This window comes from Phyllostomus discolor, chromosome 10, assembly GCF_004126475.2.
Source record: "Phyllostomus discolor isolate MPI-MPIP mPhyDis1 chromosome 10, mPhyDis1.pri.v3, whole genome shotgun sequence".
In the NCBI taxonomy this organism is placed as follows: domain Eukaryota; kingdom Metazoa; phylum Chordata; class Mammalia; order Chiroptera; family Phyllostomidae; genus Phyllostomus; species Phyllostomus discolor.
Genome location: NC_040912.2, coordinates 86,041,622 through 86,061,861, shown reverse-complemented (window position 1 = coordinate 86,061,861; position 20,240 = coordinate 86,041,622). Strand labels below are relative to the sequence as shown.

The 20,240-nt window shown below is 48.6% G+C and overlaps 2 protein-coding genes across 2 annotated transcripts; one reads left to right on the top strand and one right to left on the bottom strand.

Moving 5' to 3' along the window:
* Positions 1-394: 394 nt before the first annotated feature.
* LOC114507238 (olfactory receptor 6V1) lies at positions 395-6,512 on the bottom strand. Its single transcript, XM_028525137.2, has 2 exons — positions 3,025-6,512; positions 395-2,516 (listed from the first exon to the last, which is right to left on the bottom strand). Exon 2 carries the CDS (start codon positions 1,574-1,576, stop codon positions 536-538), a length of 1,041 nt encoding a protein of 346 aa, XP_028380938.2. The 5' UTR covers positions 1,577-2,516; positions 3,025-6,512; the 3' UTR covers positions 395-535.
* Positions 6,513-12,086: 5,574 nt separating this feature from the next.
* LOC114508160 (olfactory receptor 9A4) lies at positions 12,087-14,784 on the top strand. The gene has a single exon (XM_028526171.2). The coding sequence runs from the start codon at positions 12,940-12,942 to the stop codon at positions 13,879-13,881; it is 942 nt and encodes a 313-aa protein (XP_028381972.1). The 5' UTR covers positions 12,087-12,939; the 3' UTR covers positions 13,882-14,784.
* The last annotated feature ends 5,456 nt before the right edge of the window (positions 14,785-20,240 follow it).

The following is a 20,240-nucleotide window of genomic DNA, read 5'->3' as shown; positions in this document are numbered from 1 at the left end:
CACTGAGACACACAGCGAGACAAATACACAGACACACATAGACATTGAGACACACACAGACACACATACACAGACACACATGGGGACACACAGGCACAAAGACACATACAGAGAGACAAACACAGACACACATAGACATTGAGACACACAGGCACACAGACACACACAGAGAGACAAACACAGAGACATTGAGGCACACACACAGGCATGCGTGTGCGCACGCGCACACACACACACACACACACACACACACACACCCTGGGGCTGGATGTGCCCTGATCAGAGAACAGGACCTGGCTGCTACGCCTTGAATGGGAAGCCCATGCACTTTCTTTTCTCGAAAGCCCCACTGCTGGCTCCCCAGACCCCGGCTGCTCTCAGAGCCCCTGAGAGGATGGCACTGAGGACTCCCCGTGGTGATCACGCAGAGCACAGAGGAAAAAAATCTAAAGAAACTTGACAGTGGCCTTCCCACCCAGCTGCTCCTCCGCCTCCTCCCAGAACCCCTGACCGAGCCTGGCCGGGCCCCTCGGGCTCACTGCCATGCCTCATGGAGGCCTCTCAGCCTCCGCATCTGTCCCCGCAGCACCGCCTGGAATGTCTCATTGCGGAGGGTAAAGATAAAGGGGCTGAAGAAGGGAGTGAGGACGGACGTCACCAAGGCTACGGTCTTGTTGACCTCCACAGAGTGTGCCTTGCCAGGCCTGATGTATAGGAAGATGGTGGTGCTGTAACCAATGAAGACCAGGGTGAGGTGAGACCCGCACGTAGAGAAAGCCTTCTGGCGGCCGCTGGCCGAGGGTATCCGCAGCACAGTGGTCACGATGTAGCCATAGGAGATGAGGGTCACCAGGAAGGAGCTGAGGACAAAGGCCAAGGCCATCAGGAAGTCCCAGAATTCCAGCAGGCTGGTGTCTGAGCAGGACAGCCGCAGCAGAGGCACATTGTCACAGAAGAAGTGGTCAATGACGTTGCCGTGGCAATAATTGAGGTGGGCCTGGAAGAGGACGGTGGGCACCATGGCCAGGAAAGGAGCTGCCCAGGCGGCCCCTGCCAGCCGGACACACACAGCCCAGCTCATCAAGATGCTGTAGCGCAGCGGGTGGCAGATGGCCACAAAGCGGTCAAGGGCCATGTCTGCCAGGACGAGGAAGGTGGTGGATCCCAGGGAAAAGTAGAAGTAGAACTGGACAAGGCAGCCGCTGAAGGAAATGACTTTCCGGGGGGCCAGCAGGTCTGAGAGCATCCTGGGCATGGTGGTCATGGTCACCAAGATCTCTAGCAGGGAGAAATTGCCCAGGAAGAAGTACATGGGAGTCCGGAGGTGGGCATCCGCTATGACCATGGTGATGATGATGGTGTTTCCCGTGAAGGCAAGAAGATAAAGTGTGAGGAAGGGCCCATACAGCAGAACCTGCAGCTCACCGAAAGATGAGAAGCCCAAGAGGACAAATTCAGAAGGGTGGCTCCAATTTGCCATGATGCAGGGGTTGGGTCCTGCATGGAAAGGAAATAAGATGGAGCAGCAGAGAGAGAGAGAGAGAGATACAGACATAGAGGATGGATAGACAGACATACATACATACACATATACGTGCAGAGAATCATTGACTCAGAAACAAAGATAGAAACAGAGAAAGGGAGCAGGGAGAAAAGGCAAGTGGGTGGTCAGTGATGAACAGAAGGGCAGAGAGAGGAAGGCGAAGGACAACAAGAGAACAGGAGAATCATGGGAGAGAGAGTCAGGGATTCACAGAGTGAGAGCATGGAGAGCCACACAGGAGAGAGGAAAGTAGAGAGGGGCAGATTAAGGGAGACAACATAGCAACAGACATGGACATGTAGGGAGAAGGCAAGGAGGAAACAAGAGAAACAGAAGTAAGACCAAATGTGTGAGAGGGAAAGCCAGAAGAAAAAGATGGTGGGGGGAGGGAACCCGGAAGGAAAGAGAGAGCGTTAGTGGGAGTCACTCAGAAGCCCCCGAGTGTTGGTGCGGGCAGGGTCTGTGTCATGGCCCAGAGGCTGTGCACCGAGACCCCCTTTAGAGGGTCCCTTCCCGTCTTTCTGGACTGTCCTTCTGCTGAGGACCCTCACTCATCCATTGTGCTCCAGCTGTGATCATGCAATCAATGGGAAGTCAGAGTTCTGAGTCGATAAATCAGCTTTTGTAGGGAGGTCCCCTGGTATTATTTGCAAGGGTAGAGAGCAGAAGGGACCCCCTATCAGGGGTCACAGATAGGCCTCAGGACCAGGCAGCTGCTCAGCCAGCAACTGGAAGGTCTCGGGCGGTCACCCAGTGGTGCTGCTTTGCTCCTGCGGAGTGTCCCCTGAACCTTCCCGACTCCCCTCTCCCTCGCATGGTGGTTGGGGGCACGGCCTCAGGCCTGTGCTTGGATTCCGGTCCGACACTTGCTTGGTGTGGAATCTAAGTCTGCTCCTCTCTGTTACTCCCCTGTCTGAGCCTCATTTACTCCGTTACCCAGTGGAGCTAATAACAGCACTAGCTTCCGGGGCCGCTGCAGAGATTAAATGAGTGAACCACTTAGCACGGTGACAGCACATGCAATGTGCTCAGCAAACAGCTGCCGTCATTGTCCTCATGGTGCAGCTGCCAGCGCACTCACATTTTCCGGCCCATCACTTCTCCACCCTCTTTAGGGCCAACATGCGTGTGAAGTGTGTGTGTGTGTGTGTGTGTGTGTGACTATTTCCACAGCTTTATGCCATTCCCTGGAATGTTAGGTCGCTAAAACGATGCTTTTAGAACTTCCCATTGACAAAGAAAATCAACGCTCTGTGTAGGTGTACTCTGGCCTTCCCTCTGGCCCATAAAGGCTGCCTCCGAGGCTGGTCCTGACCTCCAGCAGTGCCATCTGTGCCTCTGTCGCATTGTACCCACCCCACTGACGAACCTTCACAACAGGTCTCAAGTCTGCGCCCAGCCCTGACTAAATTCAAGCCCTGCCCTTACATCTGTGCCGCACAGGAGGCTGCCCTGTCCCGCGTCAACCCTAAGCCACTTACCTTAGCTGCTAAGCAGGTCTTCTTCTGGAGCCGCTCGCATTAAGAAACTCCTGTCTAGAGATTCCTGCCTAATGGGTCCACCCTGTGACGCGAGTGACATGAATATGCCGCCCGTTGCTGTTGGTGAGAGTGTTGCAGCTGCCAGGGGTGGACCGGGGCTTCTGAGCAGCTGGAACGGGGTGGCACTTCCTGGGGGCGGGGTGGCTCTGCAAGCAACGACGTCTCCAACCCTTATGCTGACACCGTGAATAAAGGCTTACCCTGTGTCACCGAGTCTGGGGGCTGGAACGTGGGCAAAAAGCCCTTTTGGAGACCAGAGGGGAACGTGGGCTGTTTCAGTCCCTTCTTTCCCAAGGATGAGCGTCCTTGGTTCTCCCCGTCTCCTGTGTCCCCGGGCCCCTGGTTTCTCGATGAGGTTTAGAGCTGAACCTGTGCTGGGTGGGAACTTAGACTCCAGCCAAGTGATCTCCATGGGAACGATGAGGAAGCAAGGGGCCCTCCGGGGGTTAGGAGACACTGGTGTTGCCCCTTAAATTAATGAGAAGTCTGTTCTGAGGCAATAGCATTTGAGAAAAGGTTCTGAATGAAAAAAAAAAGGGGATAGAGACCTGAATACACCTAAGTGGCTCACGGCCTAGGATTGGTCCCATGGCAGTGCCTGCCTGCTGGCCCTCTCCTTCCTCCTAGAATTGCCAGGGACAAATGAGAAGAGCACAAAGGAATTTGCCAGCTGGGCGAAGGCCATGGCCAGCCGGGGTGCATGGCCAGGGTTAGATCCAGGGTTTCCATTCGATGTTTGTCTCCCTGCCAGATGCAGGGTTTTGAGATCTGTGACGCAGGAGATGGGGCTTCTGGTCCACAGCACCTGCTTGTCTGAATTGTCCAGGATCATCTGTAGAAGTTGGGGGACTGAAGCGGTAAGCTTACGAGGAGACATCTTCCCATCCACGCTAGGGCCCCTGATAGACCCATGTTGGGAACCGGCCAGATGCAAGGGCTTGTCTCTGGCCCCTGTGAGAAGATGCACACCCCGGGGATGAGGGCGAAGGCTAGGGGGCAGAGGACTGGGCTCGCCGGCAGCTCTGAGTCACAGTTCTTTCTCTCGGAGCTCAGTCTTTATGGATGCCACCCACTTAGCCCCACCCACTTAGTCCCACCCACACCCTCAGACAGAAAGAATGACAAAGTGAAAGCCTTCTGGGAAGACAGTGCACAAGGGTCACTAGTTTAAGACCCACAAGGGCAGGACGGGGCTGGCCAGGCAATCTTTCTGTAGGGCCTGAATCTGGAGCTGAGCCTTCAGGACAGAGCCATGGGAACCAAGATTTTAGGTCATTCTGGACAGGAATGGGGGACAGTGGCAGAAAGCAGCATATTGCTATTAGGAAGCACAGGCAGGAAGACAGGATGGCTGTTCAAAGCAGGGCTGGAGGCGGGATGACTTGCGAACCGAGAGACAAGCGTGCAGCTGGCCTGTGGGCTCCCATGACTGCAGGAGTGTTCTCTTGCTTCTGTAGGAAACTGCCACACATTTGGTGGCTCAGACACTACAGATTTATTATCTTGCAAACTCTCTAGGTCCGAGGTTGACACAGGCCCGAGTGGGTGAGAATCACAGAGCTGTCAGGGCCGTGCCCCTTTCTGGGGGATCCTTGCTTTGTCCAGGGGCCATAGGCTGCCCACATTCTTTGGCTTGTGGTTCCCTTCCTCCACCTCCAAAGCCAGCAACACCTTGCACCTCACTGGCCCTTCTTCCATCGTCACATCTTCCTCTGCCTCTGACCTTAGCAGGGATATGTTTTCCACTTCTATGGAGCCCTGGGTTTTGATGCAGCCCACCTGGATCATCCAGGATAATCTCCTATCTCAAGGTCCTTAATTTAATCTCATCTGCAAAGTCTTTGTTGCCATGTAAGACAACAAGTTCCCAGGGGCCAGGCATGGACTGCTTTGGGGGACCATTATTCTACCTGCCCACTAGCCTCTTGGGCCCCATGTCCCAATGTCATAGGCTGGAGGAGAGCCTGATGCTTCAGGGTCTCCAGCTGTGGAGTTCCCTCTGCTGCCCCCCCATGGGGCTCACTCCCCTTGGCACCTGCCCAACCGTCCTAGACAGTGAGATTGTCATAAGCCGCTCACTCAAGCTCAAGGAATAAGCACGCATCATATCCAGAGAGGACCACTGAATGACAGTCGTTGATAAGGACAGTCCGCATTCATTGATACTGTAGTCGCTGAGCCCCTGCTATGTGCCAGTATGCGCTTCATCCAACTCCGAAGTTTTGTCTTTGATTATGAGAACTTCGTGGGCAGAAGGATCTTCAAAAGTATATTTTGGAGTCTTAGAATCTCAGAGTTGGTAGGATCATTACCGGTCCCTCCGGCCACCCCTCTACCCTTTCTTTGCATCAGTCCCCGCTGAAAGCAGCTGTCTCTGCTTTCCTGATGAGAAGGCTGAGCTCGGAGTTGGAGTCCCTAGTAAATTACTGTGCGACCCGAGCCAGTCACACAGTCTGTCTGGGGTCAGGTTCATCCCGTGTAACTAAGTTGTGGAGGACATTTTCTTTTTGTCTCTGACAGTCTCTGACCCTTATTAAATTCACTACCAGTCATTCTAACCTCTTTTCTCCCGCCTCCAGATCTCGCCCCAGCCAAGAGACATAAGGCGTTTTTCACCCTGGCATTTCTCTAAGCTGTTCTCTCTCTTCCTCCTCTTCCTCCTCTTCCTCTTTCTCTCTCTGTCAATTTCTATCTCATTCTCCCTTCCTCCCCGCTCCCTCCTTTACCTTTATTCCAGAGGTAATTATTGCATTGACAAACTATCTGAAAAAAGCATAACCCGAGATTTATAATTTATGCTTTTACAGAATAGTAAATTTCATATGGTTCAAATAGAGTTGAATGTAAAAAGTAACAAATAGAATTTTTTTAATCATCTTGAAATATGAACATAAGCTTTTCTAAGGAGAATACGGGTCCCAGGATTCCAAGACTGTTCAATTTAACTACATAAGAACCAAATGTTTATGCATAGAAAGATATAAAAATAAAAACATGAGATAAAGGTTTGTTTGATTTATATACAAAGTTCTCTTACAAGCCAAGAAGTTCACTAGAGAAAAATTAGTTTTAAAAATATGAAGAGTTCAACCTTATTCAAATTAAAGAACAGAAAATGGAACAAGAATATTTTTTGAACAAGAGTGGTTTCTCAGAACCGTGTTGAAAATGCAGCAGCAAATGTGCTGGGCATAGTGTCGTTCCCCCCTGGTAGAGCCTGTCTGAGGAAGACTGATGTCACCATATGAAATGTTAACGTGTGTACAATACATACCAATGCACACACCCTCACACCGACATACCGCACACAGAGTCACCAACAGTGAGTCGTTTTGAGAAAGGAGCTACGAGGTTATTGTCGGTCTGAGAGTGACCCGGGGCAGAGTTCCTATAAAGGGCTGGGGGAGAGGGAGGCTGAGCTGTGATGAGTCGTACCAGGGGGTCCAATGCCACCAGAGCTCTGGAACTACCATGGCCCTGTCCAGTTGTCCTGACTCGTGTCGCTAATGAGAACACAGGAGCTGGGCGTTGGCACTCCTGCATCTACAGGTCACTGGGTACTGGCTGCCTTAGGAGAAGGGCTGTAATCTCGGTGTCAGGGGGAGGGGGCATCTCTTCCACTGAGTGCAGCCGTGAGCCGGGGGAATGACACCCTGGGCCCTGAAGGGGTCTCGGCAACGCACACAGCATCTACTCCAAGGGCGTTAGGGGAGCACCTGGCAGGGAACCTGAACATGCCTGCAAAGGTTAGGAAAAGCCTCTACAAGAGATTGATCACAGTGCACCTGGCATTCACTTGCAAAGCAGGTGGAAATGAAACGTGTGCTCTAAGAGACGGAGCGGTGTGCGTGCTAACGCCCATGCACAACTGCAGGAATGCCAGGGTTCGTGGACAGCAGGCGGTGACAGTAGGGAGAAGCATTTCTCCTGAAGTCAGGAAGGCCTTGCAGGACTTGGGGCTTTATCCGAAGGGCAGTGAGGAGGTTTCAATCAGAGGAGAGATCGGATGTCATCCGTGTTTTAAAAGATCACTCAGGCTGCTGCTGGGGAGCAGAGTAGAGAGAGGGAAGCAAGGGCCAACAGGGAGTCTCTGTGGCAGGCAAGGAAAGGGGTGTTCCCTCTCCTTCCCCTTTTTGTGCATAGAGCCTCAGACTTGGGGGAATGGCCCTGCTGCCCACTAGGTCATCAAAATGGCCTTTTCTTTCTCTGGGCCAGGATGGCTTCTCTTCTTCCACATGTCCCCAGTGCGCTAATGTGGGAAAGCCAGATATAGACCTAGAATGGCCTTGAGCTTGGGCCAAGTTAGAGCCTGGACATTCACCAGCTTGATTCAACTACAAAATCCGTCTAAATCCATCTTTACCAGCACTTAGTATGGTTAAAAATCAATTGAAGATCTATGTTTGGTTTGGGGTTTGAATTTGCTATTTCATTGGTCTGTAGGTCAGTAGATCTACATGATATTATGTCAATAACATACTGTCTTGATTACTGTACCTTTATAGGAAGCCTGCTTTTTTCTAATTTTACTTCATTAATTTATTTTTTAATTATAGTTGATGTAGAATTTTGTATTAGTTTCAGGTGTACAACATAGTGATTAGACATGTCAATAACTTACTATAGTAAGTTTCTAAGTAAGACATGCTGAGTTCCCCAGCTTTGTTCTTTCCCAAAATTATTTTGGCTTTTCTAGGTTTTTCACATTCGTACAGAAGTCTTAGAGTCAGGTTTCCAATGTTAACAAAAAGCTTCCTGTGATTTGTTTGAATTTGTGATTGGTTTGAATCTGTAGTTTGGAAAGAATTGATATTCTAACTCTGATTCATGAAAATAGAATATTTCCCCATCTATAGGTCTTTAGATTCTCTCAGCAATGTGTTCTAGTTTCAATTGTGTAGCTCTTGCATATAGTTTGTTAACTACATCCCTTAGTTTTCCCATTTCTATTATTGTAAAGTACATATGCTATTTCTGTTTCCAATGTTCTTGGCTGGTGTATAGTCATGCAATAGGTTTTATATATTGAGCCTTTACCCAGTGATCCAGACAATCATTTATTAGTTCTAGTAGGTTTTTTTGTGTGGACTTGTTAGGATTTTGTACATTTAGGATTATGTATCTCCAAACAATTGCTTTTATTTCTTTATTTTCTGACTGTATGCTTTTAATTGAATTTTCTTTGGTGGTGTTGTTGTTGTATCAGCTAGAATTTCCAGGGTAATGTTGACTAAAAGTGGTGAGAACAGATACCCTTGCCTTGTGCTGTATCTTAGAGGGAAAGACTGGGTCTTTCATTACGAGGTTTCGTGTTGGCACTGGGATTTCTGGCCAATGCTACTTGTCAGTTTGAGGCAGATCACTTTAGTTCCTGGTTTGACCAGAGTTTTTGATCATGGCTCTTGATTTTTGTCAAATGCCTTTTCTCCCCTTATTGAACTGATAGTGTAGTTTTTCTCTTTAATTCTGTTAACATGGTGAAATGTACTGATTAATCTCCTAGTGTTGAACTGACTTTGCATTTCTGGAATAAAATGATCACTTGTTATGGCATATTATTTTCTTCATGTACATATCGATGGTTTGATTTTTTAATACTTTATTATACAAGATTTTTGCATCTGTGCTCATGAGGGATATAGTTTGGTAGGTTTCTTTTCTTTTGATGTCTTTGGTATCAAGATAATTCTGACCTTTAAGGTTAATTGGGCAGTGTTCCCTTCTTCTTAATTTTCCAGGAGATTTTATGTAGGTTTGGTATCAGAACACACCAGTAAAACTATTTTAACTGGTAGTCTTCTGTGTGGGAAGATTATTAATTATGAATTGATTTATTAAACAATTTTAGGACTTCAGTTATTTTTTCCAGACAGTTTTGACCATTTTTATCTTGCAAAAGATTTCCCATTTCATCAGTTTTTTTAATTGGTTACTTTGAAAAGGTATCTTATTTTTGTCCTCTTTAATTTCAAATTAAAATAAAATTTTGATTGTATCTTTGGTTGGTAGTGAATCAAGAAATCAAGAGTGCTCTAGTGATTTGCAAATCAATCCAAAATCTCTGGAGTATCAAATGGTGCCAATAAAAAGCAATGACTATAATACATCTATCTTTTGACCTAGAAATTCCAACCCTAGGGATTTATTCCAGCTAATATAAATGTGTATGGACCTAAGTGTCTATTTATAGCATCATTTTTCATAATAAAAAATGGAAATGAAAATTGATCAATAGAGGGCTAATAAAGAATGGGACACTCGCATAATGAAATATTATGCAAGAAAAGAAGTAGGGCAATATTACTGATATGGGACCATCTTTTATAACTTGTAAGTGAGAGAGAAAAGTATTTAAAAGTGATTTTTCACAGCATTTTCTTGCAAAAATATGTAGATTAAAATAAAGTGTGGTACATTTACACAATGGAATAGTACCCTTCATGACAGCATGGATGGAACTGAAGAGTATTGTGCTAAGTGAAATAAGCCAGGCAGTGAAAGACAAACACCATATGATCTCACCTATAAGTGGAACCTAATCAACAAAACAAACAAGTGAGCAAAATAGAACCAGAGGCGTGGAAATAAAAAACAAACTGACAATAACCAGAAAGGAAGGGGGAGAAGGACAACAGAGCAAAGAAGGGTCATCAAGGAACATGTATAAAGGACCCATGGATAAAGGCAATGGTGGGGGAGGGGAATTGAATGTGGGAGGTGGGGGTGGGTAGCTTGGGGAGAGTAATAGCAGGGAAATGGGGACAACTGTAATTGAACGGCAAAAAAAAAAAGTAAAAAAGGCTTAGGAAATTCCTCCAAGGTTATGCGGCAACCTGGTTGGATTTGGGTAATCTGAGGAATTGGAAGGAAGATTACTCTTAATTTATGCCCTTCTCTACCAATTGATATTCTCAGATTTAACAGGTATACTGGAAATGAAATCCCAAATCCAGATAAGGTTTTGCAACTCTCACTTTTTCTGTCTCCCTCCAGCACCAGGCAGATTTCCGATTTGCATTGTAAATGTAACTGTCTGCACTGGGCTGTCCTTATGCACTCCCTACTTTCAGGTGCCCATTGGGTGGTAATCAGGGTCAGGCTATAGAAGTAAAAGGCTGGAAGACTCTTGCTTGAACAGGCAGGTGCGCATGTATTCTGAGGAGTGGAACCCCGAGACAACACCAGAGAGTGGAATTGAATTTAGGGGCGGAACCCCCCCACAGTGCTCTGGAGGGCCCACCGAGTTAGTGAGGGACAGGGGCCTCTGCAAAATGACTGAAGGACAAATCAGGCTTTGCAGGGGATTTCTGATGAAGTTACGGCTTTGAATGAGACTGGCATGCAGGCATTTTAAGATATCGGTGTATGCCTTAGAGGTCAGCGTGGTGTCTCCTATTGGCAATTGGGGGCTGACTGTAGCTCCAAATAGCTACGGGAATCCAGGGAGGGCCGTGGATGAAAGGCAGAGTAGTGATCTGCTTGGAATTTGAGGCCTCTGGAAACCTAGACTTGGGTCCTTGGGAGAGGCAGCCTTGGAACTCCTCTGCGTGCTAAGGTTTCGTGTTTTTGCATGAAACAAAAACTTGAAAAAGTTCTGAAACTTAATTGGTCAAAATGGGCATAACTAAAAGTTTGTTCTGCTCTCTCCAGACTGATTGCTTAGGGATACCATGAACCTGCGCTAATTAAAATAGGTATCTCAGGGACAAGTCCCCTCGGGAAGGAGGGAGGTGGAAGGGCAGGAGCAAGAGAGAGACTCTTAGCGCCCCACAACACTGTTATTTTGGGGCTTTCCCTAAGCTCCTCCCTGAGGACAGCTTCCTTTTTCATCATGAGTGGAGACAGCAGCTCTGGCCCCTGTGCAGGGCTCAGCACTCGCCAGACAAGAGTTGGCCTCGCCTGAGCATTACACGTGGTGAGGAAGCCCGGAGGTGAGTGTCTTCTCAGCTTTCTCCTCTGTGGAGGAAAGGGTAAGATGGTGTGTTCTGGGTCAGGCTGCTGTCGACCCCCGGACACCAGGACACCTCCAGCCTGAAGAGTGGGCTGGGGCAGTAGCAGCAAAGATGGGTTCATTTCCAAGTCCCCCTTGCGCAGCGGAGAGCAGGCGCAGTTCTCCTCTGACCCAATGCTAGGGACAGACACAGCGCTCTGACATCCGTCAGGGTCCTTGTGTCTCACTTTTCTTCATTTCATGCTGGCTATGCAGAGATAGTGGAAGAGCAGGCTGCTGGGCTCTTTGGGTAAGTTCTGCCCATGAGGCATGTTTGCCCACCAGCAGAAGAGCCACAGTGACAGTGGGGAGGTTGCGTCAGGGAGGGAAGATGGTAACGCAAGGCGGGAAGGGAGACCAAGGAGAGAGGGTGGAAGGTGCATGGCCTGAGTAGCCCTGGCCAGGACCAAGACCTATTGTGTCATATATCCTATGTCCATATATTCGTCATCTGTGAAAAAATTTGAGCTCTGCTTATTTTGCTCATGAATATGGTCTAATATCATAGATGAACAATAAATAAATAAAAATAGATTTTCTGTCCCTTTTCCTTGCTTTATTTTACCTATGGCATGATGAATAAACTCACATCTTATATGTAATTTTTACTTGTTTTGGATATCATCTAGACTTTACCCCCCCTACATGAGTATCAGCTCCACAGGGCAGGGATTTTTTTTTATCCTCACTTGAGGACATTTTTTCTTTGCTTTTTAGACAGAGAAGAAGAGGGGGAGAGAGCAAGAGAGAGGAAGAGAGACACATGATGTGAGAGAGAAACATCAATTGGTTGACTCTCATAAACTCCCCAACCAGGAATCGAACCTGCAACCCAGGCATGTGCCCTGACTGCTGAAGGAGCCCACAACCTTTCAGTGCACACAGGGAGACGCTCCAACCCACTGAGCCACACCCGTCAGGGCGGGTTTTTTTGTTTGTTCTGTTTGCTGCTTCATTTGCTTCATAGGAAGTGAAGGAATGGAATAAACAGTCAACCATACACAACAAGTTGATGTCAGGGAACAAGTACTACAAAGAAGCCAGGGTGCAAGGTTGAGTGTGTCCTTCCCGCTTCGGGGAGGGGACTTGGAAAGCGCTCTCTGACGGGAGGCGTTGGAGTAAGAGGGTGGATGGAGGGATGTGTGGAGATCCGGGCGTCCTAAGAAGCTGCCGGCCTGGCATCTATTTTTGTCAGTGCCAGATGTCATCTTTCCTTTCTCCCAAGACTTTGGGGAGAAAAATGGATTTAGCAAAGAATGAATCAGCTCTGGGAAATTATCCCAAGCTCCAGAGCTGCCGTTTGGAGATCTTGCTGCTCTGACACATGGAGGTTATGAGACTTGGGGAAAGCGGAGCTGTTTTCTTGGCCGCCCTGTCACTCTCCTGCCAGTGCCCAGGTGGGTACCAGCACGGGTGAGGGCGGGGGTTCAAAGTTCTGTGCCGTGGACAGCACCTGGAATGCCACTTATGATCACGTGCAGTTAACCTGAGAGGAAACAGGACAAACTCCCAGGGGCTGATGGATTCAGCTATAACCTAAGCAGTGTAAAGTGACGTAGCCTCTGTCCCCTGTGAGAAGGCACATCGAGGAGGGCAGAGACAACAGAAGGTTTCCTTCACCCCAGTAGAGGAGAAGCTGGCTCCCCCGTTCCAGACAGCTAGCTGTGAGCCAGATTAGAAGAGGCAGCAGTTAGGTCCGCCATTGTGCGGAACATAATAGCAAGGGCTACTCACCTGCTCACCAGGGGGAAATAGTTTCTCATTCTAATCTGTCTCCCTTCTCTCTCTCTGGAGCAGGACCATGTGGAGCAATGTGACCTCTCTTTTGATATCTGTTCCCAAGGGGCAGAAGCAAGGGCCACACGATGAGCAATTACTCTAGTGCCACTGAATTTTGTCTCCTTGGCTTCCCCGGCTCCCAAGGACTGCACCACATGCTCTTTGCTGCCTTCCTCTTCTTCTACTCGGTGACGCTGATGGGAAACACGGTCATCATCGTGGTTGTCCGTGTGGATAAGCGTCTGCACTCCCCCATGTATTTCTTCCTCAGCCACCTCTCTGTCTTGGAGACCCTGACCACATCCGTCATCGTCCCCGTCATGCTCTGGGGCTTGCTGCTCCCTGGGAGGCAGACAATATCTCTGGCAGGATGCGTCGCCCAGCTCTTCCTGTACCTTGCTTTGGGGACCACGGAGTTTGCATTACTGGGAGTCATGGCCGTGGACCGTTACGTGGCTGTCTGTAACCCTCTGAGATACAACATCATTATGAACAGCCACACCTGCACCTGGGTGGTAAGTGTGTCGTGGGTGGTTGGCTTCCTTTCTGAAATCTGGCCAGTCTACGCCACGTTTCAGTTTACCTACTGCAAATCGAACGTGCTAGACCATTTTTATTGTGACCGAGGGCAACTGCTCAGACTGTCCTGTGACGACACTCTTTTCACAGAGTTTGTTCTTTTTTTAATGGCTGTTTTCATTATCGTTGGTTCTCTGGTACCAACAATCGTCTCCTACACTTACATTATCTCCACCATCCTCAAGATCCCCTCGGCCTCTGGCCGCAGGAAAGCCTTCTCCACGTGCGCCTCCCACTTCACCTTCGTGGTGATCGGCTACGGCACCTGCCTGTTCCTCTTCGTGAAACCCAAGCAGACGCAGGCGGCCGAGTACAACAAGATCGTCTCCCTGCTGATTTCTGTGGTAACCCCTTTCCTGAACCCCTTCATCTTCACCCTCCGAAACGACAAAGTCAAAGAGGCCCTTCGGGACACTATGAAACTCTGCTGTCAACTTTTCAAGGATTAGGTCTCCTCTTAGTCACTTTTCGGCAGTATGATCCCCACTGTGGATTATTTAGTAACTTAGGAAACCCTAACTACTCTGTTGCCATCACCATCATTACAGAAATCAAACTGTGTACCCCTGGAGGCAGACAAGGCAGGTAACGGTGAAACCCATGCTTTGTCCAGGAATCCTACACCCTCGGTTTCTCCTTGTTTCTTCTGATGAACTCAAGGAAGCACATCCTTGTGGTGTGGGAGGAACTAAGAAAGGAAATGCATTCTTCTGTGTATTGTTCTATTAGCCCAACTAATTTGCTTATAATTTGTGTCCTCGAGAAGTGACTGGGTTTTAAATCGAATTTCTCCTCTTCATCACTATACAAAATTAATTACTTTTAGACATAAGAAAGAAGGAACAAACCTTTAAGAAATCTTTTGCTTTTAATAACCCATTTATTTTTTGAGAATACGATGTTAGCAGCTGTGCTAAGGATAACAAGAGCTCTTCTGATTTTTGGGAAGATTAATCAGGGCTGTAACCCCACACACACAAACAGTGAAATAATTTATCTACAGTGCTTTCGAAATGTGCGCCATGTTGGACTCTTCTGTCTAGTTGCTCGAGCCAATTCTATTTGCATGTGAGATCTGCCTCTCACAAGATGTCAGAGAAGTCTGTCTTCTCCGAGGCGACGTTGTGCAAGTGGTTGTGGCAGTGAAAGCTGTCGGCACCCCCTCCTTGGAGGCCCCTGCACCAGGTCACTGCTGCCACCCCCCAGCTATTGGGAGAATTGGTTGCTAGGGGCTTCCGACTGCTCCTTCTTCAGAGAATTGCCCTTGCTGAACTGGACTCAATTCACACAGGAGGTTTTATTTTTTTTTAGATTTTATTTTACTCTTATTTATTCTATTATAGTTGTTCCAATTTTCCCCCTTTGCCCTCCTCCATTCCACCCCATCCCCCGGTCCCACAGGCAGTCCCTACCCTGTTGTCCATGTGCATGGGTCATTCATGCATGTTCTTTGACTACTTCCTCCCCCTTCTTTCTCCCTTCCCCCTCACCCCCTTTCCTGTGGCGGCTGTCAGTCTGTTCCCTGTTTCCACGTCTCTGGTTCTGTTTTGCTCATTAGTTTGTTTTGTTCATCAGATTCCTCTTACATCTGAGATCATATGGTATTTGTCTTTTACCAACTGGCTTATTCATTGAGCATAATAGTATCCAGTTCCATCCATGCTGTCTCAAAGGGTAGGAGCTCCTTCTTTCTTTCTGCTGCATAGTATTCCATAGTGTAGAGGAACCACAGTTTTTTCATCCATTCATGTACTGGTGGGCACTTAGGCTGTATCCAACACTTGGCTATTGTAAATATTGCAGCTATAAAGGACCTACCCTCCTGTACACAGAGACTGACTGAATGACAGAGAGACACAGTAGGCCATCCCATTTGCCTAGGCATGAGACCAACTCTTTGTCAAGGGTCCCATAGGACCAGGCTGATTTATCTCCAGCTGAGACCACGTCTCTGGTGATCTTTCTTCCCGCGGCCCATTCTGCTGCCGCCAGTCTCCCTCCCCAGAGAGGGGTCCGCAGGAAGTCACGTCCCCGGGAATTCCCATCTTAGGCTCACTTTCTAGGGGTCCCAAGATTAGTGGGCACTGGACGTTGCCCCGAAAGCAGCCACACATGAAGGAGGTCTGAAGGGGATGGGTCCCTTGCTGGTCCGGTGTCAGCAAGAACCCATCCCTGGCAGCTTAGACAGGTCCAGGAATGTCACAGCAGACGCAGTTTTATGACTTTTCACTCTGGTGGCCTATTGTGTGTATGAGAGATTCATAGAAAATAGCAACTGGAAGGACTTTGGAATGTGGTAGGGCCTGCGAAGTACCTTTGTTAAAGGAGAGAAAACAACAAGCCTAGTTCCATTGAAAGCAACGTGTGACAGTCCCACGGCCTCTCTGGCAACATGTAAGGAGACACTCTTTGTCCTCACAGGACAGACAAAGTGAAGAACAGGCAGAATTTAATCGTGAAAGCAATGAAGTTTCAAAGAACGTTCCTTTAGCCTAACCAAGTCTCCTGTTCCCAAGACAGGGCCCTGGTAGGGAATGGGTAGGACCCTTAACCTCGGGGTGCTGATTGAGAACCATGACCACCTAGACTCCTCCAAACTCTCTCGCCCTTTCCCATTGGAAGACACGCCCCCTCCCTTTTGTCAGGGATAGCCAGGGGCCTCAGATAAGGCGATGCTTATCTTTTTCAGGATCTGCTTCCATCTCTTTCCTTCCCCCAGATTCATTAACTAGGTTAATCTCCACACAAGCTGAGGAGGAGCTCAGGCTGCTAACAGAGAAGAGATTACACACATCAAAGCTGCCGTAAGAAGCTGCTGACGTGCATTTGCGGGCCTCCGGGAGCCGGCCTGGGAGGGAATCTAGAAGGCTGTGTGTGCATCAGGGGAGTGGCTGGGGCAGAAAGCTGAATAAGGGACAGTTGTTGATACGCAGCCGCTCCCCGAAAATGCAGGATTAACACCTTGGCAGAGCTCCTGGGAAACAGGTCTGATAAGTGCTCCTTGCTTACTCATGGAAGTTTGGAAAGAGTGACAGACTACATCAAATTTAGTCGAGATGCCAAAAATTGCCTTGGAAGACTCTGAAGGAAGGACTCAAAAAGCTTAGAAAAATGGAAATGTTACAGTGTTATATATAACACTGAAAAACCCACCAGCTGCCCATGTTCCTGGGGGGCCTGGGGGACACCTGGAGGACCCTCCGCTTGGTACGGCAATTGAAATGTTGGCTGAGGAGGACATCCATGGGGCTTTTATGAGGAGATGCTGTGACAGAGCCGAGTTTCCTAGTGGCAAGGGGGCACAGACACCCAGACAGCAGAGGCTACACAGTCACACTGACCCATCAGGTGCAAGGGACACATACCTGCCCCGTTGGCAAAAAGCCAACGTGGCCGGCAGGAGAGGCCTGAGCCGCGTGGGCCTTAGACTTGGCGGACAGAGCGCGGAGTTCATGGGGCCAGCTCGGTGGGGGGCCAGCTCTGTGGGCGACCACCAGGAGGATCGTTTAGCATGAGCGTCAGAAGAAACCGAGGATGAAGGAGAAGCCTCAGACCAGCTACCCCAGTGAGGTCATGGTCCCTTGGCCCAGTCTTCAGATGCAAACCGGCTTTCGGAGCCAGTGTCGCCAAATGAAGAAGAATTGAGGTGCCAGAAATAGGACTCGGGGCCACCGTGACAGGAAAACCCAGACTGATGTCTGCAGGTGTTCCCCCCAAGGCCTACAGCCACTTATTTAGGGGACCATCACTGGAGAAACGTATATATTTGCACACACATATACACACATATGAAGTCCTCATCTGAAGGTATGTTTATTGATTTGAGATATAGATAGAAAGAGAAACCTCAGTTGGTCGCCTCCTGCATGTGCCCTGACCAGGGACCACACTCGTAACCTAGGTGTGCTCTCCGACTAGAACTGAACCTGCAGCCTTTTGGTGCACAGGATGGCGCTCCAACCACCCGAGCCATTCGGCCAGAGCAATACTCACATATTTTAAGAGCTGCCAGATATAGCATGCGAGTTGGAGCTCATACTCAGAGACCTAAAGTGTCATCAGTGAGCCCCTCGGTGGGGAAGCAGGTGGGAGCCAGGTGGGAACCAGGTGAGAACCAGGTGATGAATGGAGTATTGGTCCAGATCCCTGTGAGAGCGGTTCCACTGGGCCTAGGTATTTTCCACTCTTTTCCTCTCCCTTTTCCCTCTTTCTCTGCTCTCCTTCACCCTCCTCTTCCAGCCCTCCGGATGCCCTTCTCTCTCTCCCTCCCTCCCTCTTTCACACACAGCACAAATGAACACAGGTTCTGCCCCAGGCCCCATGCTAGGCATTGAGCACTCAGCGCTGAAAGCCACGTCCTTCCATTAGACAGTTCCCAGTGCAGGAGGGAAAGGGGGGCGGGTCAGTGAGCAGCACCTTGTAACGGGGTCCCCCCCAGAGTCACACACACAGCTGGCAGCTGGCAGCACAGAGGGGATCCGCTGACTCCGCCAGCAAGGGGTGAAATCAAGGAAAGCTCAGAATCCATGCTGTTGGGTGTCACGTTTGAAAGGAAAGTGAGCATCAGCAGGCAGAGCGCGGGGAATCCCCTGGGTTCTTCCGCTCCTTTTCAGCTGGGGCCTGGCTTCCTTCAAGGTTAACCTCTTGGGTGTGTATTCCTCGTCGTGCTAGGCAGACATTTCATAGAAGGTGCACTAGTGTTCAGCCATGACAACCTTCAGAGAGCTATCGTATAAGCAGTAACGTCCCCCTGAGGAGCTTGGATTCTAGACAGAACTGGCTACTGCCAGATTATTTTACTTCTCTCTCATAGATGTGCTCCCTTCACGAAGTTTCCCAGGACACTCCAAGATTTGAGCAGAAAACTACTCTGGAGACAGAAGCTGTAAACACAGAAGAGTAGCTTTCCCAGCGGCCCAACTCTTCTTCCTACCTTGTCTTGCCTTTGGAAGACGATTAGTGGGAAAACGTGGACTTTATAACCAAACTGAGGCTCAAGTCTCTGCTCCACCAGCTCTGAGTCGTGACCCTAGGCCAGACATCCAATCTCTCTGAATATTCTAGGGTCCACCTCCTAGGAAACTGCAGAAAATCAAAAGCACAGTCTTAAAGGAGCAGGTGCATATTAGATCCTCACTAAATGTGAGAGATGGAACAGCTGTCTGAGATCATCCACACTTTGCTGTTACGTAAATCATTGTCCAAATTCCCATGGTTAGTCAAGGTCCCTCCCACAAGTTAAACTTGAGTCTGCAGAATTACAAGGCAGAAGATCAACTGGGGAGCAAATGGTGCAAGAAGAGAAGATATATACTTAAAAGACAAGTTCACGGTAACAAACACTGTAAATGGATTAGGTTACTTAGAGAACCAGTGGAAATCAGGAAAGATTCATTCATGTGGTCAAAAGGTTATTGTCTCCATTAAGAAACACAGATAGAAAGAGAGAAGTTATATTTGAACTTGAGTCTCTCTAATGCCAAAGCACCACCCCGGTGCTTCCCAACTGTTTCAAGGTGCTCAGAAATCCGTGGGCGCATCAACAAGGGCCATGCCACCCGCTGAGTGAGCAGATGCCTGTGCTTAAATGTAAGCGGTTGATGTTCTGATCAGGGAATGGCCGTCCATTGAAAAACCTTGCTGATTTTGCAGTGTAGGCATTTTCTCAACCCAGATGATTCCTTTTATAACTTTTAGTGTCAGTTAGGAGAGTTTTGTAATTTGTTAGCATTTTAAGGGAGTTCTGCCATGGAATGAGGTTGGTATACTGCACGGTGCCTCTCCCAAGCTGGCCTGCCCTGCATCGTATTAGCCCAGACGTGTGTAACCTGCAGACCAGTAACATGCACCCCCTGGTCCTTCACGCTGTGCAAAAAGGCGCTGTCCGCCTTATCCATGCGGTGAGGGGGAGGTGTGCACGTTACGGGATGAACGAGGGGGCAGAAAGGCGGATGGCCTGAGCCTGGCGCGCTTACTTGGAATGCGACCACTGTCCGTTATTGCGACCAGAAGTGAGATGAGAAACAGTTTGCTTGAGGTAGTTCCTGCTTGACGGTAGCCATCTTCATTATGTTTATCTCATTTTTATGAGATGATTAATGTTAACAAACAATCACTGATACTGCCTACCCTCCAAAGCAAGAACCAGAAAGAACGTTCTGAGACCCTGAGTTCCCGGTCTCAAGTGTGGACCTTCTCAGAAGTGTGTATACAGCCCCACCTAGTGGCAGCTCTGAGTATGCAGCGGTGATGTCTAGTCTCCTCCTGGGGTCGCAAACTGCAAAAACAAAGCATGTTCCAGGAAGGATGCCCTAAGGAAAAGACAGGGTCAGAGCACCCGCTCGTTTTCGGGAGTGGGGCAGGGAGTAAAAAACCCTAGAAAATCGGGGGGACAATTTCTTTTGAAAACAGTAGACCATTCCGAGGCAAAAATTGCATTTTCAAAAAGTGTTTGAGGGACAGCTGAGAACAGAGATTCCGTACCGGAGAGCAGTAGTAACAGAGTTTATTTCCACCAGAAGAAACACACAACTGAACAGCCTGTTAAAAGCCGGATTGAACTATGGCCTTAAGAAATTAGAAGGACTGAAGGGTATTCAATACCCTATTGATTCCCTCCAGAAGAGCTGAGGAACTGGGGGCAAAGTTCAATGCAATGGTTAGAGCAGTAAACACCCAGACTATTCTGTCCGGGAAAACCCAGTCCTCAGCTACGCACTGAACTGGGTTTGTTATAAACACGTGTTTGTGTCCTTGTGGGGACAATGGGCGTTATACATTAAACTGGTTTCACTGAATATAGTGAATG

Coding starts and splice junctions, on each gene's coding strand:
- LOC114507238 (XM_028525137.2), bottom strand. CDS start 1,576: ATGTCTGTCTATCCATCCTCTATGTCTGTATCTCTCTCTCTCTCTCTC.
- LOC114508160 (XM_028526171.2), top strand. CDS start 12,940: ATGAGCAATTACTCTAGTGCCACTGAATTTTGTCTCCTTGGCTTCCCC.